This window comes from Miniopterus schreibersii (assembly GCF_964146895.1).
Source record: "Miniopterus schreibersii genome assembly, chromosome: 1".
Taxonomy (NCBI): domain Eukaryota; kingdom Metazoa; phylum Chordata; class Mammalia; order Chiroptera; family Miniopteridae; genus Miniopterus; species Miniopterus schreibersii.
Window position 1 is genome coordinate 24,853,405 of NC_138101.1, and position 23,430 is coordinate 24,876,834.

Consider the following 23,430-nt stretch of genomic DNA (forward strand, 5'->3'; position numbering starts at 1 on the left):
AGAATTCTTGAAGATATTTTTACCCTTTCTCGGCCTATTTTTTTAAATGAAATTTCATGATATTATGCATTTCTTTCGGTGGAGATGGTAAGGCAAAAATTGTGTGGCTTATGATAAGAAAACATGTTTCTACATGTGCAACCAGGAAGAAATTTTTTATCATTCAGGCTGACCTTTAAGCTTGCTGTTGACATTTTTGTCTCTTAATTTGTAAGAAGTGACTTCCCAATTGTTTCTGGACAGGCTTTCAATCTGATTGTCAGCTAAAATAAAATTTTAGTGCATTCTCAGATGAAGTATTTTTCTCTTGTGGGCTAAGGGTTTATTAATCAATACCAAGGCTATCAGGACACGACTCTAGCTCCATTCTGAATTGTACTAAACCTCTAATTTTTCAACATTAACTTTGAGCAGATGATTCTCTAGCTTGGGATTTTAAAGAAAAACTGAAGACAATGTAAACATTGAATATTTTTTAAAGAAGAGTCAATAGAAGTCAAGGAATTCTAATATATTTTCCTTTTTTAATAAATACATAAAGCTCTTTATCATTTCCCTCCATTATTTTGATTAATATGATAGTAGGATCTTTCAGAGCATCATTATACCAATTTTCACAGCCTGATGTAAGGACTTGTTTCACAGAAATAATCATGACTAGCATTAATAGATGAATGTCAGTGCCATAACACAATAGTATAAAGCATATTTACACCATCTTAACATACAGAACACCATACACATACACAAAAAAATCACAGGTCTAGAACAAACAAAACTCAGTCTCCTACACAGCTTACATTTATAGGCTTTGCCTGAAACACTATTTTCTTTACATTTTTGTAATATGTTTTCTTTCCAAGCAACAAACAGATCTTCCCCACATCTTGTGATTTATTTGTAATATTGTGCTCATGCAAAAATAATACTTGTTTTATTGCATTAACATTTAAACAGTTTTGGATTCGGGTCCCAAAACCATCATCTAACATTTTACTTGATGTTGCTTCGTCCATATTATCATTTTAGTTGTAGTGATAGGATGATTTATTTTTAGCGAGTTACAAAATGAGACACGTATCCAGCTGACCACAGTTCAAAAATCAAGATTCTAAGCTTCCTGGTCATGCACATTTTACTTTCATTCTTGAAAAATGGTTTGAATCAGACACACCATTTTGATTCAACATTTATTGGTTTTCTGTTTTTAAATATTTCCAAAAACAACAACAGCAAAAAAAAAAAAAGAATGAAAGAAAATACTGTCCCACATCCACTGTTCACAAAACAGAAGAGCAGCAAGAATCACACTGACCATTGTCAAGACACAGCCAGGTAGTGACACTGTAGTAAACATTGGATGTCATCGAAATACTGCAGGAAGGCGAGAATTACTATAACCCATACTTCTGTAGCAGTTCAGATTGCCACTGGCGTTTGCGCTCGGGGAAATAATCTGGAATGTGGATTTTTTTAAAATCCTGAATACACTTCTTCATTTCTTCTTCTACACTGAGCTTCTCACAGACTTTCTTTTTGGAAAGATTCGTTTCCCGGGACTTGCTGATGAGTGTCTGAAAGAGTTCACTGTTTCTGCGTTTGTCTGGGGGGGGCATCCACTGCACGGGCGCCTTTTTGGAAGGGCGATCCAGTGTTAGGGTGTTGGGCTGGGGAGCCGTGGCCTGCTGGGCGTTAGGTGGGTTGTCCTGGGGGGTGCTCGCCTCTGAATGGCTGTCACAGCTGGAAGTGGAGAGCTCGTTACAGGACGTCCCGCTCTCACTTCCTTTGTCTGTGACTTTCTCATGTTTCCTGTCTTCATGTTCTTGTTTGGGTGACACCACTTTCTGAGGTGGCCCTAAAAAGGAGAGAAAAGAGTAGAACAATTGAATAAGAAGTGGGAAGGGATTGGGGTCAAAGCATCAATGATCTAATGCTTTAATTGAACTTTATAACTAACTGAAATTTATAATTTTTTGTTTTGTTTTAAACCAGGAACATTTATATTAAGAAAAATGCTGTTTGTTGAGGGATTAAATACAATACCTAGTGCCGTTAGTCTACATTAAAATACACAGCATGCTGGTTAATTATTTATAACGTAAAGTTTGGGAGGCTTGCCTAATGAGCCTTTCTGCCATAATGGGCCATCAATAACTTTATGTTTAAAAGATTTTTGTTAGTTACTATTTCCTAAAATCTGCAAACGATAGCATATGTAAATATTTTGCCAATTCCGTAACTGTTTCATTAGACCCTTAGTTTTTTCTGTTCTAGTTACTGACATTAGGTTTTCATTCTGTATATATTTTGCCATGTAAGCAGAAAGCACCATTGCTCAGTTTTACACAGTAGCAGTATTCTCCAGGCCCAGAGGTGCCGTAGCATCACTTATGCTTCCAAGGGGGTGGATGGTTTAAATCTTATCCTCAGTCTTTTAATCTTATTTCCTCTGTATTTCCTTGGGGAGAATTAAGCAAGTGCTGTAAGATATATATGTGCCTAATATTATAGTGAAAAAAATATAGCTGAAATATAGTGTTCTCTTAAAATATAAGGCTTACCATTTGAAGTAAATTACCTAGGAGGACAATTTTCAGAAAGTGAGAGGTTGCCCAGATAATTATTTCAAACACACAAACAGTTTATTTCAAGAGAGAGCATATTTTATTCCCCTCGACTCTGCTGTGAGATTAGGACATCTATTTAACATTTATTGAACACTACCACATACCCAGAACTATAATAAAACCTTGATTAACTGAAGCCTAACCATTCAGAAATATTAAGTTACCCAAATCTCATTTTTTTTCTTTGGTCAACTTTTATGAGCAAGTTATATAAATCAGGATGGGGGAAAACGCATCAGTATTTTTAAGCAATTGCCCAGGGATTCTACTGTGCAGCCAGAGTTGATCAAAAAAATTGGGTCTAATTCATAGGGTCTCAACCTGAACCACATACGGAATTATTCTGAATGTTTAGATTATTGATGCTTTGGTCTCAATCCAAGGCATCCTGCTTTAATGAGATGCCACCTGGCCACTGGGTCATTTAATAGATCCAGGTGACTTCAATGTGCAGCCAAAATTATGAGCCTTTCCTCAGCCTATTATTTATGCAATGAGTTCATAACCAATATGTATAGTTTATATCACTCAGAAGGGTAGGAAAACCAACCAACAAAAATACTTTTCACGAAAAGCACCTACTATGTGCGACTTACTATTTGGGTGCTAACATCAATTTTCCTACTTAAAATCAGAAGAAACAAAAGTTGATAGGAAAAATTCAGTTGGGTTGGATTAAAGGTTTAAAAAGCTTTGGAACTTTTTGGAATGATGGAAATATCCTGTATGTTGACTATCGTGTTAGTTACAGGATTGTATACATTTGTGAAAACTGACAAAATTACATAGCTAAAATGGGTGAGTTTTTCTGTATGTAAACTATACCCCAATTAAACCAACCAAAACCAAAACAGCCCCACCTTATTAAAGAATATGTACCTATTTGAGGGAAGGCCTAACCATTATTTCATACCTGCTCTGTCTGCAATATAGTAAACGTAAAACAGGTCTTGATACGTATGAATGCTTAGTACTAACATGCACTAGTACATTCCAGAAGTATTTGCAACAATGGATTGAAGAAAACAAAAGCAGCAGCTGTTTTTCTGTCTCGGCCAGGCCAGTCATTTACTGAAGGAGAATGGGGGTGAGCCTGAGGGGTGGGGGAAGTCAGCACTATTGCTGCTGACTTTCCTGAGGCATTCTGAATCCCCCTTTGTCCCTTTTGGTGGGTGGGCACAAACTATGTCCTTAGGGCCCCTTGCTTTCTGGCTTTCAGTTGGATTCAATCAATGACAAAGACTGGCAAGACTATGCCTCCTCTCCTCCCCCAGGCTTTCTGTGATCTGGTTGCCTCCCTGGACCACAGGCACAGCCCTGGTGGGCGACTCTCGAAGCCACCTCCTCGACTTTCCCTCCCCTCTGCCTCCCTCTGCCGCCCTCCCTCCCAGATGCCACTAAACCGAGGCTCAGGCCTTCGGGCCCACAGGTGTTAACCACATCACCGCAGCTGGCGCGAGCGTGTTGGCCGCACTGACGTACGCTGTCAGGATCCAACTGTCTTCAAATCGCCCAGTTCAATATGCTTTTCCTTTCTTCCCGAGCCCTCACTGGTCCCCAACCATCCTCTCCGATGACTAGGGGTATGCTACTTGTAGGATCAGTTAGTCTTAAAAGATACCATTTTATTGATTTCTGAGAGAGGAAGGGAGAGGGAGAGAGAGAGAAACATCAGCGATGAGAGAGTCATTGATCGGCTGCCTCCTGCCCGCCCCCTGCTGGGGATGGAGCCCGCAACCCGGGCCTGTGCCCTGACCGGGAACTGAACCGCGGCCTCCTGGCTCACGGGTGGACGCTCAACCACTGCTCCGGCTGGGCTAGGATCCGTTTTTAGTGATACCAAATTTTAGTGGCAATAATATTGAAAAAGGTCCTGACCTGGAATCAAATTCTAGCTTCCTAGCAAATAACCTTACGACCTTGAGAGAGATACTTAACCCCTCTCAGTTTCAATCCCGTTATCTGCAAAATGGGTAGTTGGACTTTCCTCGCTGGGTTATTTTGCGATTAAATGAAATACCATACAAAGGATCTAGCAAAGCAATTCAGAACAATCAGAGTAGATCACTGTCACTGTTTTAAATGTGCAGATGTTCAGGCCCATCTCTAGGGACTTTGTGTCTGCCACAGGACTCGTATGACACGGGTTATAAACAAGTGTTTTTTACCCTTTCTGCCAATTCTCTGCATTGCTTTAACCAGAAATCCCTAAAGAAAAATCTACAACTTTCATTCCCAATAACGACTAAGAGATTAAACTGCAAATACCTGAGAAAACCAATTTACATTGAAGGATAAATGAGTAATGAGAAATCATTTTATGTTAATAGGCATGGGGGTAGAATGTTAAATAGAGATGTCCAGGCAGAAAAATAACATTGGAGTGGAAGACAGCACAGAAACAGGACGCAGTTGACCCTTGAGTAATGTGGGGGTTTGGGGCACCCCACACACAGTCAAAAATCCATGTACAACTTTTGACCCTCCAAACTTAACTGCTAATAGCTACTGTTTACCAGAAGTCTTACTGATAACACCATTGGTTAACACATATTTTGTATGTTATATGTATTACATACTGTATTCTTACCATATGAAGTAAGCTATAGGAAAGAAAATGTTATTAAGAAAATCATAAGGAAAGGCAAATATATTTTCAGTATTTTTTCTACTTATTGAAAAAAATATGTGTGTAAGTGGACCTGTGCAGCTCAAACCTTTCAGGGCTCAACTGTACCAGGCGACACAAAAACAAATCCTTCATTTTGTTTGTATTTACTGTGAGGAAAGGCTTAATGACATCCTCTAGGGAGAATACAGAGTTATAAATCCCATGCTTTAGCTAAATAAATTATATACAGTTATTATGCCTAATGGCATTGCAATTTATTCCTGGAAATAAGCCTCTGCACCCAACACACACACACACACACACACACACACACACACACACACTGCAGAAATTCCCCAAGACAATAGAATGCAACACATGTGCGATGGAAATAAATTGTGCTTCTAGTGTAAGATCAAGAAAGATTTCTTTGAGAAGACATTCATCTGTTCAGCCAACAGAACTGTATTGTGCACCACTATGTGCCATGCTCTGCGCTAGGATCTGGAAGAGGCACACAGCAGATGCTCTGGTGACACTCATAGGCTATTTTATGATGCTTTATAACATTAAGTGTTTCAAATGCATGGGCAAATATGAATATCTTCCACTGTAGACTTTAAATGCTATGAAAAAACAGAGGTGGGAACCTGAAATTACTATGATCTAAACAGCTTCTTCTATTTTCTTAAAAAGAATTTAGAATAGGTACAGATATTAACAAGAATTAACAAATATATGATTTATTTTCACTCCTATTTCATAAGCTATTTTAGGCAAGGTGGACTCCCAATCAGGAAAGCAAACAGGTTCAGATGTCTCTATTATGACTTAAGGAAAATGCTTAACTTCATTTTGTCCACACTTTCAGTGTGTAGAATACTGTGATAGTTTTCTGTATAAACCAGTAGGTGCAACAAGTAATCTCCTTTTATGTCAAAACTTTTGATAATCTGTAAGAAATTATGTATTATTATTGCTATTTGATTAAAAACACTTTCAATCATTACTGGTAATTTAATGGATTCAAATTGGAACTAAGATACAATAATAAAATTATTTATGTGCTTTTATGACAAAATTTAAAACACATTAATTCAAAGGAAATAATGATTTCTCTAGTTGCTTAGTTTTCTTGTGGATGCCTGCTAATTGTAGGCTTCCAGGGATAATTTAAAACTTTAAATTTATATCATTCCATTCATGATCCAAAGCCACTTGGAATCCTTATGCACAACATAAATCATTATTTTAATAACACTAATTCTTGCATATACAAGGAAGCTTGATTTCCAGAAACTTCTGTGTCTCTTCAGCTAGTAACAGAATCAAATGTATACCTAAATGATCTTCTTAAAATCAGTTTGCCCTCTGAGTCAGAGCACCAAGCAGACTTAGTATAAGGGAAAAAAAAGTGATTTGGTGGTTTTGTCAGCTGGGTTTTCCTCCACCACATAAAGAAAATCATCACTAAATGTTAAACAAAAAAATCAGTGAATGAGCAAATCTCATACCTATTTAAGATTTAAATTGTAAAAGGAGTTAATTATTTATACGTACACCTAGAAACTTTCAAAAAAGCATTTGCATAATTAAGTCTTCTACTTTTCACTTGGCTGTTTGCCATGATATAGACTAAAATTTTCATGCAAGAGTTGATAGTCTTTTTTTAAGGGAGAATTATAGCCTTACCTGGGAGGCCTGCAAGCCAGCTGCCTAGGTCCTGCTGCTCCACAATTAATTTTTAAAGCACAGTCAGTACAAGCAAGCATGCACACACACGTAATACTCATTTATTATGTTCATATTTTTCCTCGGTGAGGAAAGAGCCTTGGAAGATCTGGGTGTGAGCTTGGCTCAGACACTTACCAAGTACATTTATACTGGTCATGTAACCTCTCTAATATTTGGCCCTTGTTGGTTAACATTTTGGGACTGGCCTCTAAGTTCATTAATGTGACAAAGTTCTTCAGTTCTAAATTATATAACACATAGGAAGGGATTTTCCAGGCAGTAAAATTCTAATCAGATAGTAAATATAAAACATTAAAGAGTTACCATTAAAGAAATTACCTCTTAGAATGGAGAAACAAATTCGATTTCTACTAAAGTACTTCACAGAATTACAGGTTCAAGGATAACTTTTTAAAGTTCATTGACAGGAAGAACAGTCCTAGGAGACATCATTGGACTCACAATGGTTGCATTAAATCTGTTCCTGTGAGCAAGGACCGCGGTAGGAACGATGCTGGAAGCAAGACAGAGCGACCGGCTGGGCTCCGATCCTAGGCCAGCGGCTCCTTAGGTGTGATTTTTTGGGCAAATTACTTATGTTCTTTGGGCCTCGATTTCCTTAAGTGTAAACTTCATAGAGTTGTGGCAAAGATTACATGAGCCAACACATATAAAGTCCTTAGGAAGTGCCTTGCATGTGAAAATGCTCAAAATGTTAATTGTTACTATTCAGCATAAAGATCCAGTGCTATTTGGCCACCGTGTGGCACGTTTATCTAAATATTGAGAGGACTGAACGAGCAATACAAATACTTCCGGCTTAATTCTGGTTCCCTACTTGGTGCTTATGAACATACGAATTGCAGGCTGAAAATACCTATTTTCAGCCTCAGTTTTTTATCTATTAAAAATAAAATAAGAATAGTAATACTGTCACACGGCTATAATAAGAAAGGAGGTAATGTCAAAGCAATTTTGCTATCAAAGCAATTTTGTTGTAAAGTTCTCTATAATAGATTTGAGAGGATAGTAAGCATTACATTTTCATGTACTAAAGGGAACTTATTTGAGAAAATAAAACACAAAAGCTCTTTTTAAGTTATTAAAACATGTGAATTAAAAGCCATAGTAAAACATTACATTAAACAACATAAAGCAAATCAAAAGACAATGGACTAAAATTTGTAAAATTGGGTAAAACAGAGCTTTCGATGAATTCCACTGGGTTATATTACATTGACATAAAAAGGAGGGAATAATAGATTTCCTATGTCTTTTAAGTGGATAGTGTAGAACAGAAATTAATTGTTAATATTTTCATCTTTAAAGAAAGACATGTGGCTCTAGGTAGCTGTGGGTGTGGCAGCTTCAGCATTGTATTTCCATGTTGTTTCTTGGCTATACAGGCATTTCCAAGTAAAGTCTACGTGAACAACTGCACATTTGAGAAAACCTTGTATTTTAATTTTTTACCTGCCTAGTGATGATAAAAAAGACCAGACATGTAAAATATTTCTGCAACAGGCACAATTCTTAGAAGGGAAATTACCTTTAAGAAAACTAAACTCCGTAGTGTGTGAATGTTTATGTGGCACTTGAACAGGATGAATCAATCTGTCTTAAACAGTAGCACTACATGCCTTTGAGTTTTAAGCACTTGAGTCAAAAGGGGAAAAAACTCCATTTTTGTTAGATAAATATTTGCTGAGCACCTAGTATATACCAGGCCTAGTGTTGGTTACGAGAGCAAGGACACACACACAGACACACACACACACACACTCTTCCTCATGTCCGGTAGTGCAGGCTTAGGGTGATAAGCACAGGAATGCAGCTGTAACTGAGATTTGAATAGGACATGAAGAAGGGAACAGGAGGAAATTATGTTTGGAGTGAGCTGAGAACTAAAATCATTTTTAATTTATCAGTTAAATTTTCATAGTAAATTGTAATTTAAAAGTCATACAGAAAGTGCATTCATCTTAGAATAAAAAGGCTATTGACTAAATAAAAATTAATTTTTATATAGTCTCTACTACTATTACATAACCACTTGTATGAATGAAGGGAAATGACAGAGAAAGGAAAGGTAAAGAAATGTAACTTTAAAAAAGAGAAATGGTGGTATTCCTTTTTTCACTTTGACATGATGGGTCACTAACACACTCTTCTGATTTTCCTTGAACTTGTGCACTTTTTATTGCACTTATTTATTTACATGTGCCTCCCAGCCCTAAACTGTAAGTGCCTTGAAGGCAGAAACTACGTTTTTCTAGCCTATTATGAAGCTTAGATCATCGTAATTGCTTAACCAAAATAATGGAATGATCGCCACTCCTGTGCATCCTGTAGTATCTACGACTGACTATCATTCACTTGGTACTTAGTATTCACTACCTGTTGTTACTAAGTTTCAGCTAAATGAGCACCGAGCAGTAAGACTGTTCCCCTCATGCCCACGCAGAAGTCCATCCCAAAGTCACACATCTGGTGTCCTCTCTTCCTCAAAAAGGTTATCATTTCAATGAGGGCAGAGACTGGGTCTTGTGTTTCCTTGATCACAAAGTTCAGGATGCTGATTTGTTGTTGCACTGAGTGAAAGACACTAACAAAGGGAATGAGCAAATGTAGCATTAGTAAAAAATGCGAGAGAATATACATTTAATGGAACATATAATGGGGGAGGCTTTCAAAAGTAATCTTATCACCTTCCTCCCATTCTAAACATCTGTGTCTTCCTGTTAGTTATTTCTGTAGAGGACATCCAAGGTCACCTTTGGCTACCCAATGGATTCATCTTTTATTTCCAATTACTTTCCAGGTCTTGTTAATTCTAACCTTGCAGTGGCTCTTGAATCTAGCCCTTCACTTCTGTTCCCAGGTTCACAAGTTATAAGAAATTTCTCATTATTTCTTGCTGTGTCTCTTAAACAGTTTCTGACTCCAATTTAGTCTCATTTCAAAATATTCTCCACACCACTGCCAAATAAACATCCCTGCAGTCTAATTCCTCCAAGTCTCTCCCTTGTACAAAACCCTTCTAAAGAGTTCCTCTGCACACAAAAGGAAATTTGAAGGCCGCATTTGGCATTGAGGACGGTCCTCAGGCTTTTATCACCACAGCCCATCTTGCAGCATTCCCCACAGAGCAGCCAAAATGCACTTGTTGTTTCTGGTGAATGCCTTGCTCTACCTCTGCTTGTTTCCCTCCATCTGGATTGTATTTCTTCCTGCCTCCATGCCCTTCGAAGCCTGCTCTGCATGGCGCTTGCAATATAAACTCTTTCATTCCTACATTGGATGTGATTTCTTGTGAGTTCTCATGCTCTTAATGACCCATAGCAGTTTGTCTGAGTCTATCTCAAAGTATCAAGCTTATTTTGTCTAATAATAGTTATTTCTGTACTAAATTTAACTTACATCCCTGTGTTTTGCTCCATAAAACAAACACACAAACACGCATACAGATTACACGAGTCACCATGGAATAGAGGGGATTTTTAATCTTTGTATTTCCTGGAGTACCTCCTCCCAGACGAGGCTCATAACAATTCTGTAACTGACTGCGTTAAATGAAATTAGCGTTATATACTAAAGACTGTCTAAGCACATAGGCAATTGTTTTAGGCCCAAAGAAATTCTTTTGTGGTTTGTTTTGTTTGAACCAAAAAAGATAAACCCAAGTATAACTAAGCTTACAGGGTATAATGAAAGCAAACAAAGAAGCGGACAAAAAACAAAACAAAACAAGAAAGTGAGAGAGAAGACGAGCCTTCTGCAGTGATCTATAAGCACCTCACAGTCAATCTAGTTAGTGACAATATTATTTCGGGAAGGTCCTAATATTATCCCTTTGAGGTTATTAAAATGAAATAAAAAAATATGTGGGAACCATAAATAATGATGAAAACAATTTTATTTCATCTGCTGAAGAATTTCACATCACTTGCACGACTATCTGATTACTTTACGTGATTAAGTGACTACCTGATACTTGTGCCTAAATATTTCTAGTAGAAAAAGTATTAGGTGTTCACTTGTCTTTTCAGAAGCCTTAGCACATGCAAAATGGTTACAGACTCCTTGCAAGTGGTCAACATTTAAACCTGATCTCCACATTTCACTCATGGGAGCCAGGATTCTGTGGCGCATTCACCCTTTTTTTGGTGTGTTTAAAAACAAAACAAAGAAACAGACAAAAAACCCCACAAAACTCCATACAGATGCTCAGGCCCCTTTTAAACCCTGGAATGAAGATGTGCTCATTCCCAAGTTTCCACTCCCAAATCTACCACTGATTATTATTGATATTGTCAGAGGTTTTGTGTGTGTGTGTGTGTTTGTTTTGCCACAGACTTTCTAATGACCACCCTTTTACAGGCACATATTATATGAAAGGGATAATTTTTCTGTTTTTCAAATTTGTGAACATAAACCTACTCGTACCTGTTGCACATCCATAAACTGTGAATCAGAAAACCTACATGGTGCTCGGCAAAGATTAATGAGAATTTGTATCTACAACATGAGTGATGGCTCTGGGAGGGGGAAAAAAAAGCGTTCTGTAAATACAAATTAGGGGTGCACTTATGATGTGCTGTGTAGAACAAATTTATGTGAACATAAAACCATGCTGGTTGTAAATTATTGTTGCCTATTACAAAATACTAAGCAGCTGTCTTAGGCCTGAGAAAAAGGCTTGTTGACAACAGGGATGCAGAGATGGTAAGGAGGCAAAAGACACACACAGACACACACAAAACAGGCTAATACTCTGGGGTTCAAGGAGCAGCAGCAATTGCAGGCAGAAAGTCATAGTTGAGGGGACTATTATTTGTCAGATCTCTTCAGCTCTTGAGTGCCTGCCTACCAATAAATGTTTTCAAGTGCTCCCAACAAGGTCAGCAAGATGCCACTTTTTATAGCTGTCAGACTACTTAACGTGAGTGCCACCTCTTTTCACTTTGAGATTTACAAAAGTGGGCCCATTATGGAGGCAGCTCGGGGCACAGTCACTACAGTGAGTACCAAATAGAAACCTATATGCTCACAGCAGAGTATAATCTCATGTTGAGTGACCATTTGAACACATGTTCAGCCTTTGCAAACAGCAAAACTGTGCTTGAAGTGAAGTTCTGACACCTACTAACGATGCCAAAGGCGTTCGTTAGACTCCTTTTCCTATTCTGCTTAAGAGGGAATGAAAATGTGGACCCTCCCTCCTAGAGTTGCTTTAAGTAAAGTTATGTAATGAGGAGGAGTCTTGCAGTAGTGGCCTCAGAAAATATATCAGGTCATGATCCCTGAAAACTATAATGTCGCCTTCTATGACAAAGTATTTGCAGGTAATTAGGGATTTTTAGATCTTGAAATTATTCTGGATTTACTGGTTGGACCCCAATCAACCAAAAGTATCCTTGTAAGAGGAAGTTGGAGGGAGATTTGATACACAGAGAGGAAGAAGAAGCAATGTGACCACAGAGTCCCCTGGAGTGACGCAGCTACAAATCAAGGAATGTCGGCAACCACCGAAGCTGAACAGGCAAGTGACAGAGTTTCTCCTAGAGCCTCTGGATGCAGTGTGGTCCTGTTGACACAATGATTTCAGCCAGCAAAAGTGACTTAGGACTTTGGGCCTCCAGAACTGGAAGCAAATACATCTCTGTTGTTTTAGCACCATTTGTTACAGCAGCCACTGGAAACTAAAACAAGTTTATTTAGTCTAATGTCTGCTCCTTGGTAGATGTTGGGTTATGCCACCTTAAATAAGTGAACACAATATTATTCTTAATAACTAGACATAGTTATTAAGAATGCACTTCTCTAGAACATGCACTTCTCTCTAGTTCTACAAAGACACACTCACACACACACACACACACACACATTTTATATATATGTAATCATAGAACTGTCTTTTATCTATAACTGATTCCACCCACATGTCTAGCACCTGGTCATTCCTTGAAGTTCCAAGCCTCATGATTTTACTGCTTTCTGGACATTTTCTAAACTTCAAATACCATATTCCAAAAAATTACTGCCTATTCTTTTCCCTATAAAACAGTTCCTCCTTTCATGTTTTCTATTTATAAAAGCACCACAATTATTAATCAACAGATTTGAAATCTTAGAGTCATTTTCACTGTTCCTATTCCTACCTCTCTATTGCTCCCCTCCTCATATGAACAGCTACCCAATCTTAAGTGTTCTTTGACAGTGTCTCAATCATTTCCCTCATCATCAGTTTTCACCCTCATGGTTATGATCTTCAGTAACTCTTACTGAATCCATTGCAATGGCTTTCTAACCTCCAACTGGCTCTGTTGCAATGGCCTTCTAGAGATCTTTTTATCTCTAATCACTATCTCCTACTATCTATACTAAGAGCCCAGTTACATATCATGAAACATGGCTCTTATTATAGTACCTGTTCTCAGAAAATGTTAATGGCTTTCAGAAACTTATTCAAATCTCTTAGCCCCATAAACAAAGCTTTCCATGGCATAGTCCCATTTTAAACTCTTAAGACTCATTTTCTATTCCTTCCACCCTCCATTCAAGCCAAATTGGAGATACATTATCCTAAATGCCACATGAATTCTTGTCTTCAGTTCTCCACCTATGCAAATGATAGGTTGATTTCCATTTTGTACCATACTTATGATATACATGGAGTAAATTCTTTATTGGCTGGTATGTGTGTGAGAATATACTTGATGCCACTATCTATCTTATGTAACAAACCCCAAGCCCTAGGCTACAGGAGTCACTTTATAGCCTAAACTGGTCCAATCATAAAACCTTTCCAATCCAGCCCCATAGCCTGGGGCAAGAATGAGGGTTGGGATGCAAGTAATCTGGGTAGTTCAATAACAGAAACCCCCCGGGATACTTTGAACTGTTGATGGGGGAAAAAAGAGAAAGCCTTTACATGCCTGGCCAAAAAGCTCTCAGATGTGGCTGCAGGCGACTAAGTCTCCTAGCCCCAACTCCAGTAGAAGAGAGTGAGAGCTGAAAGGGAGTTCTCACATGTTTGGGGTCTGTCTCAGTAGGCCCTCTGGCCAGCTTCACCTGTTAGGCAGGTATTTAGAACAAATAAAATATTAATTTCATCAGAAAAATTCTTTTCACAAACATGTTTAGATATTTTATTAGGTGCAAATGACATTGAAATATAACAGAAACCTCTCTTCCTGAAGCAAGCTGAATGACGTGTTAGTTGTATTTGTCATGGGAGAACTCTAACACTTAGTGCTTAATGCATAAACTTACATTTTTATGCACATTTTAAGTTAATGGTCAGAAAAGCTGGGAAAAGTTCGAGTGAGTCAGGCACAAAAAATATAATCTGTGTATTTGCGAGCAAATCATTATAATAAAAATATATAATTTAAGAAATCCTGGGGATTGACTTTTATTCTACTTACAGGGACATGTGCCCCTGTCCTTGCCTTAGAACCTGTGACCAGGTTGGCGAAGGCACTATTATAGCCCTAGAATAAGAACACACACGCACACACACACACACACACACACACATTATATACTTTATTATGTAAGTGGTTAAATACAGAAATCAAGATTTTTTTAGTAAAATAAGTGTTTCACACCATCCCAGGGCAACGTGTCACTTTGTGTCATCTTTTTCTGTGTAGCCACTAGTTACAGGAGATGAGTTTAGAGACACAAATGTAGTAATGCAACCAAGACAGTTTTACTTAGCTCATATTTTTACCAAGTGAGTACCAGGTTGTAATAAGGAACATTTATTGAACACTTACTATGGGCCAGGGACCATGCTAAGTGCAATATGCGTAGCAGCACATTTAGCTCTCACAATAACTTTACAAAGTCTAGTGCCTACGATGCCTATGTGACACATGAGGAAACCGAGGCTTAGAAAGGTGATGTAACTTGACAGGTCACATCTGGAAGAGACAGATTCAAAGGTAGGTCTGTCAGACTTCAGAGTTTATGTGAGTTAAGCTCTGAGAGACACTGCCTCAAAAACCCTGATCATGGTGTTTAAGCCGCCTTCTCTGAAATGCTGAACCAGAGCTAAGATTAATCATGAATTTTAATCCCTGATAAAATTAAACCGAGATGCATATCTATAAAAATTTGGGGATAAAAGTGCTCAACTGTACCTCAGTGTTAGAACTGCCTTAGAACATTTGCAATAGAGGATTATTTTATACCATCTCTGGCTACTTTTACAAAAATAAATTGAAAAGGTTAAACATATGAAAATGTGGACTGTGCTTTCTAACTCAGTAACTTGTGACTATAATTAGAACCAAATCACTTAACTTCTAAAAATTTATATATATATTGTTGACAGTATTACAGATGCCCCCCATTTGCTCCCCTGTCCCCCTCCACCCAGCCCCTGGCCCCACCCCAGTCCTTCACCTTACTATTGTCTGTGTCCACAGGCTATTAGCCAAGCAACCTCAATTTATCAGACCTAAGATTTTCCCATTTCAAATGCTTATGTGGCAGTATTTTCTACAATGTCTTTTTTTGTGGATTTAAAAATTAAAAAACACACACCAAAATCCTCTTAGATTGATTGGATAGGTACAGGTCAAGACACAAACATGGTTTAAAGAAAAATTATATATTTAAGATGTAAATCCTACTATAAAATCTACAGAGTAAAAGTAATTAGAAAAATATATAAGATGATGTAGAATTACAGCAGAGAAGAAACAGAAAAGATGAGAGAATTATCGTTGGACTCATAATTCCAAAGATATAATTCCTAAGATATCAGAATTGTAGCTGCACAGTAGGGCACCTTCAAGACTGAACCTTTCAGTGATGGGCAGCCCTTGATCAGGAAAGGTTCTGACCTGAGGTCAGGCAGTTTTACTTGAGGTTTCACAGTCTAATTGATTAATGAGCAGGTCCCGCCAGGGTTGCCATGCCTTGAACTGTTCATGTCACTTTATGGTGCCATTTCGTCTGAACCTAATATTTCAAAAGCAGCAGTAACATCAGTCTCCTCTTCTGACATTAAAACCTCAAAGATTAAAAGCAAACAATAAATTGGGACGTGGTGCTAATGAAACCATTACAAGATCATAAAGATGAACTGGAAACACCTTTTACGTGGATCAATCAAAATGGCTATGTAAAGGAAGCCCTTGCACTGGGGATGCATTTGGAAACCCATGTTTAATTACAGTGTATATCAATGGTTATTCATTAAAAGCTTGGAGTAGACAACTGTTTACTGTATAAAGCATTAGGATTAGACTATGTTTCCAGTATGATGCATGTTGAATGACTCTGCAGGAGGTCCTGAGGGCGCAGGAGGCACAGAAATGAATAGTCTGCTTTGACTTTATGTAGTTCAGTGAAAGTAATCTGGGGTGGTCAGCTTTTGTTCACTTTACAAAACTTAAACAAATTACATACAATTGGAATAAAAAATTCAAATACATGCACTAGTTTCAGGGCAAAAATTTCCATAACAAGGAACTAAACTAGAGCTACTATTACTCAGTTACAAGGATTATACTATATAATGATCATTAATTAATTGAGACTTATGATTTACATTATAACTGATTTTAATCCAATTGTGATTGTGATTGCCTATTGGCATTAGAGAAATAAAAAAGAAAAGACGTTTCACCAGTGACTGAAGACTCAGAACTCCTTTGCTTGAATGGCTGGCTGCTCCATATACCTTTAATAGACTGAACTATTTTGCCAGCAAACTGCAAGGTCAAAGCCAAAGATTATATAGAAGACAGACGATTCTGATTTTGTAGATCAGAAAGAAAATAAGAATGGCTGTTTTTTATTGGTTTTGTTCTATCAATTTTTATACATATAACTAGAAAAAAACTTTATAATAAAAATCTTCAGTATTATGTGTCTAAATTGCTCTATGCTTTAACTACTTTATCAATATGAAAAAGATTGTTTATAATTTAATTTTTGGTAATATATATTCTACTAAAAATATTACCTTTTAACACAGTGCATTCCAGAGAACTCAAAGCAGTTACAAGGGAAATGAATAAAATTCACATCACTTTTATTAGTACTGCGTATTTTTAGAAAATCACCAAGAATAAAGAAACCAGACTGCACAGCATATCCTACTCTAGTGTGATATAGTCCAGAAGGGACAGGAAAGGAAATGGAGGCAGTTGAATCAAAATGTCAGGCCAATTTTTGTATTTCTTAATCTCTTACAAAACCTAACGGGTGTGGGCAGAGAGGAAGAATGAATGGACTAAATCCTGGCCTTTGCTAGAAAACAAGACAAGTGCCACGAACAGAACAGATATTGGGGAAATTCTGGGTGACAAAAAGCAGATGGAATCAATTTAAAGAAGAGTAGAGAACACATTAGTTTCACACACACACAGGAAAAAATAAAAAAGAATGATCTAGTAGAACTCAAAGCCCAGAGTTAACTAATAAAAGAGAAAGAAGGAATCTTGGGTCACTCTGTCAGAAGACCTGGGTGTTGTTTATATGGCTGGGCTGGTCCATTTCACTAAACAGAAGGCAGCGGAGGCTCAGATCTCAGGACAAAAGACCAGCGGCTCTCTAAAGAGAATCAAGTACTTTCCTGGGGATAACTCCTTCAGTGGGTGAAGAAGTTGGTAATTCTGGATCTCAGGTAATTCTGGATCTCTGCGGTAGGTGAAGGGGGGGTAGGGTTGGGTGTGGCTCTAAAGAATAAAAGTGTTCTGCCCAACCAAGGGACAGGGGAGATTTCATGGGTTTACAATCTGTGCAGTTGCACAGGGTCCCACGCTCAGACAGACCTCATGTTTGGCTTAATGCTTTGCCGTGACTGTCTTAAAACAATAATTTACTCTTTGAACTTGTGTATTGAGAGTGAAGTCCAATAGGACAAGGGAACATATACAGGGGTGGGCAAAGGTAGGTTTGCAGTCGTAATACAAATAATACAATAATTAATACATAATAATACAAGGGTAAACTGTGCTTCGCATACTCACAACTGTAAACCTACTTTTGACCACCCTTGTATGTAAGCAGAGGTGAGGGTCCCAGCTCCTTGCTCCTCTATCTATATAGCATGTGGATGTCCCGGATTATAAGAGCTCAGTGACAATCAAAGCAAGTGCTAGCATCTTGCATTGACAGTGAGTAAGGCTGTAGGCCAGTGAGGGCTACTGGCAGCTCCCAGAGCCCAGGTTCTCTGTCCCCACCAGAACTTGCTGGAATGTAGAAGCAACAATACTCTACCCTGTCCTTTCTCACTCATCATTATGAGAAAAATGATGACATAGAAAGAAGGGAAAGGTAGGGGAATCCATAGGTGTGGTTTTTTTCTTCAGTCCTTCACTCATCAGTAAGGTGAAGGGAGAGATATTGGTAGAATGCATGCATAAAAGAGAGGGAATAAAAACACTGTCAGTTTTGTGTAATATTTTTACTCTTCTAGTAAGAATGTAATGCATATACCTACATGTATGCGTAAGGGAGCTCCAATTGTGTAATTTTGGTGATTCCACATACCAATTTAATGCTTTTATATTTGCTCTTAAAACTGGCATTGCACAATATAAACAGTAAAATTCACGATAATAATTTAAATTTTTCTTTACTGAGAACAGCATTAAATAGAAAATAAAAACACCATGACAAGGTGAAAGAGAAAGAAAAAAGCTCTATACATGTTAGTACCTTTAATATTTTTAAAAAACATTTTAAAAAAAGGGACTTCATATTTTCATTTGGTAGAGTTTTAGTCTTTGAGCACAGCCTTGAAGAAGAGGTTGCACTTAGCTTTCTTAGAAAGTAGAATGTCTCGATAGCCCAGCGATGATCCCTGTACTGTTTGCTTCTTTTCTCTCTGCGAACAGAGTTCTGATCATTACCATAGTTCTGACACAGTAATTGCATTCAGCGTTCAACCAAAGGCATTATTGGTAATTATTTTTACAGTGGTTTTACTGAGTCAATACCAATTGGTGGCACCTCTCAAATTTGCCCCCGTATCCCGGCCGGCACTGTGAAGGACCAGCTAGCAGGGGAAGTAATTAGCTGGAAGCACAGTGACAGGGACCTTCAGAGAACTGTGCAGCCACCAGAATGCATCTTAATAAGCAGCCTTTGAATATTGTACCTCCACCTTGTATCACTACTTCCAAAACATAAAGCATTCCCTAATTAGAGTCATTGTATCAGCCCACAAGATAAAAATCATATTGAAAATTGCAAAAGAACCCTAAATAAGTTTGGTATGCTCCCAAACTGCAATGTATGCAAATATTTTATCCTAAAGGAAAAAAGACCTTGTCTAGGAGTAGAATAATTGGTCTGCAGTTACTGAAGCCCTGCGCCTCCCAACTCCCACTGATACACCGCCCTGCCCTTCCATTTGATTGTCCTCATAAAACTCAGTTGGAATCTCCCCTCACTTACAACTACTGCAACTACCAGTAAAGCAAAGTCTGCACCATCATATCAGGACTTAGAAATAAGACAGGGAGGGTACATTATTTCTGCAGCGCTTGTCAGCTCTGACTTGATAACTGATGTCAAGACAGAAAATTACAAACCAGTTGAAGGTTGGTCTTTAAACTATGTAAACCTCTAAAAAATAATGGAAATTTATTTTTTTGTTGTTTATTAAGAGGTATTTAATTTCCTTGCATGTGGTTTTTATTTGAGGGTTTGCTATCTTATAAATGGCGTTCACTTTCTGTTTAAGTATCCTAATAGAAAAATTACGGCAAAAAAATGTGTTTGTTCTGGAATCTTGGATTTTTACCCCCTCACAAGCAATAAATTTAATGATCTGTTAAAATGGGGCTTTTCTGAAGGGTTTTATTATGCGCACACAGCAGGGTTTGCTTTAAAATGGCTTCTCTTGCGACGAGAAACAGAAAATAGAGATGTGATAGGCCAGAGAACTTCATAAAAGAATGTGAGATCCGGGGTTCCTGTGGAAAGCAAGATGCCCACCGGGGAACAGCAGGTTCAAATATGATTTTCAGCTGTTTGAGTTCACTCTTCAAGTCAGTAGACATTTTATTTTACACACCTGAGAAAGGTCTCCTTTGTCTTTCTTTCACCATGTGTAAAATAAAACATAATATTGTGAAAGAAAAGCCCCCCCCCATATATATATAAGCAGAGACACATTAAAGAGCCTGGACCGATTAGGTAGTAAAGATGTAAAGTTGGATGGCTACAGAAGAGACCAAAGGGGATTATGAGTTCTGGCTAAACAACTCCAAGAGGTGAAAGCTGCTCTGAGCTCCAGATCGGAGGAACAGTATCATAAAAAGCAGAGTTAGAACAGAGACCAGAAGGCAAGTTAATCTATCTGAACTCAGGTTGACATCTACTTAAATGCCCAACATACATTTTTTAAAATTTATCTTTATTGTTGAAAGTATTACAGATGTCCCCTTTTTCTCTCATTGACCCTCTCCACCATATTTCTTCTTGATATTGTATAAATATTGTAACAGCTGATCAGAAGCAGCTACCTCTTACCTCTGCTTCGCAATGCTTTCCCAGAGTTTCCCCCCGTCTCTAAAACAGAATAAATGTCTTTAGTGACTCTAAGTCCTTTGGGAGCTTTGGGAATGGGGCGTTGCTGTTCAGGGGGACAGTCTGAGTCGTGTAAGATGAGGAAGGTCTAAAGGTCCCCTCTACAGAGCCGGGAGGAGTTACCAACCTGTATTGTACACTTAACATTTTGTTACGAGGGTAGATCCAATGTTTTCTGTTCTCACCACAATTAAAAGAAAAAAGAGAGTTTTATAAAATCAGGAGATCACAGTACTGAGCCTTTCCAGTTCTCTAATTCTCTGGGGAGACTGTGGCAATGAAAAAAAATGCTAAAATGCATTTCTCTATCTTATATAGTTACCTCCTATCAATCACAGTTGTTTTGTTTTGAAAGGAACAAGAAGGTAATCTGGAAATGTTTTCATAAAATAACCGAGAGAAGTCTTATTAAGTGGGGATATATATTTAAGTGATTCGGAAATTACAAAGCAGTTTGCTGTACAAATGAGCGGTTCTTTCACTGTGATTCCATCATTACTGTCTGCCTCAAAGAGCAGCTCTCCATGATTGGTTTTCATCATCACATTAGAAAAAAAAAATTACTGAAAAAACCTGCACAAAATCTCAGTTAAATCTGATAAACAAATGCTGGAAGATGGGAATAAAATCAATTTCTCGTAGGAATGTGGAGACGGGCATGGCCCCTTCTCAGATGGGGGGCAGGAAGGAGGGGACGCTCTCCTCTCCTAAGACCTGCTTGGAGGCCGGGCCTGCAGCCGAACACTAAGCAGTGTAGCTCCTGGGAGGCTCCCACTTCAGGGTGAGAGAGGGAAGCAGGGAAGCTGGCTCTCGGGAGGTGGGCAGAGTCACTGTCACCGATGTGGAACTAACCACGGAACAAACCACACAGGCAGTTGGGACTGTAACAGGGAGAAAATTCACCAGTCATCCAGAGGCAGAAATGCTTGCATTCTGGTTTTGCTTAATGTTCATAAACAATAATATATTTGACAAAGATTTCCCCTTTCATTAGCACTGTATATTCTTAAAATACCACTTTAAGAATGAGAGTTTTATTAGGCTCATTTTGTTCATCTAAAAATTTATTATGTTATTTCATACATACAAAAACACATGTAACATTCGTATGATGGTAATAAACATGTGGCCACACAACTGTGATTACACTGTCAACCTTAACAAGTACAACTTGACCTGTGACTTCTCTCTGATGTCATTCTCTTGTGTATCCCACCCCCCAAAGATAGCTGTTATCTTTAATTTCTCATTAACTTAGCTTGTTTTTAAAAATAGTTTTGGAAAACCTTTTACTAGTTTAAAAAATAGTTTATGAACACATATATACACACTTGGTTTGGGTTTCCTTATATTTGAGTTCTCTGAAAATGCTGTCATAATTCATTAGTTATTTTCAATCCAACGTTGTATTTTAAGATGTATCTATGTTACTGTGAATTGCTGTAGTTCATTTTCACAGGGCAATACACTGCCCTTGTGTAAAAATACGCCATCAATTCTTCCATCAGTGGACACTACTAAGGCAGTTTCCAATTTTTTGCATTTATGGACAGTGGCTTTGTGAACATTCTGACTAATGCCTCCTGAGCAAGACATGCACAACTTTTGTTGAGTACAAGCAGGGGTAATTCAACTTTTTAACACAATGCACATCTTTTCACTTTTTGTTTATTTACTAATTATTTTTGTCCACTTGACATATATAATTAAAAAAGGAAATAAAAAAACCCATTATTTTACTAATCTGCCAAATTGCCCATGTTATTTATATATTTTGTACTATTCATAATTATAAAATAAATTATTTTATGATTACATTTTTGTTGTATTTTTTATAATATTTATATCTTCCTGGTAAGCTTACATTTTTATAATTTTATAGTGTTCCTGTTTATATGTAATATATTGATTGCCTTAAAATTTTATTTCTCATTCTATTTATATAGGATCCTTAAAATGACAAAATTATAGAGACAGAGAACAGACTTGTGGTTGTCAGAAGTTACAGATGGAGGTTAGGGTGTGGTTATCAAAACATAGAGTGAGGGATATTTGTGGTGAAGAAACAGTTCTGTATCTTGACTGTGGTGTTGGTTACACAAATCAACAGATGTGGTGAAATTGCATAGAAATAAATACACACAAAATGAGTGCATGTAAAACCAGTGAAATCTGAATAAGGTCAATGGATTATATAAATGTCAATTTCAAAGTTGTGATATTGAACTATAATTATAAAATGTGTTATCATTGGAAGAAAAAGAGTGAAGGGTGCACAGGACCCCTTTGTACTATTCTTGCAATTGCATATAAATCTAAAATAACTTCAAAATAAAACGTTTAATTAAAAAGAAATCCCACAATTTTCTTTTTAAAATTTTTTTTGATTTCAGAGGAATGAAGGGAGAAGGAGAGATAGAAACAACTATTGGCTGCCTCCTGCACACCCCGTCTTGAGGATCGAGCGATAACTTGGATATGTGTTCTGACTGGGAACTGAACCTTGAACTGGTGACCTAGTGGTGCACAGGATGATGCTCAGCCAACTGAACCACACCGGCCCAGGCTCCACAGCTTTCTTTTGACTAGGCTTCACCTGGTATTTTTTTTCATTATTTTACTTACAAAATTTATATTTTCTTATGACTTACATATAACTTATAAACAGTGTTTGGTTAGATTTTCATATTTTAATCTCATTTGAAAATCTATGAATTTCAGCTAAAAATTTTGTTCCATTTATATTTATTGGGATTACTAACATCTTACTTTTGAATTTTTATTTTGTCTAAATTTCCTTTTCCTCTACTTTTCCCCTTTTCTTTTTTTTATTGACTGAAATTTTTAATTATACTTTTATTCTGGTTTTATGTTGTTTTCTTCAACTAATTTAGG

At 37.5% G+C, this 23,430-nt stretch overlaps 1 protein-coding gene across 1 annotated transcript in view; it reads right to left on the bottom strand.

Moving 5' to 3' along the window:
* Positions 1-503: 503 nt before the first annotated feature.
* Positions 504-23,430, bottom strand: part of KCTD8 (potassium channel tetramerization domain containing 8) — a 171,546-nt gene continuing 148,619 nt past the window's right edge. The window contains exon 2 of the mRNA XM_081161715.1: positions 504-1,855. Coding sequence (XP_081017841.1) covers positions 1,395-1,855 — 461 coding nt within the window. The 3' untranslated portion in view covers positions 504-1,394. The remainder of the gene's footprint in view (positions 1,856-23,430) is intronic.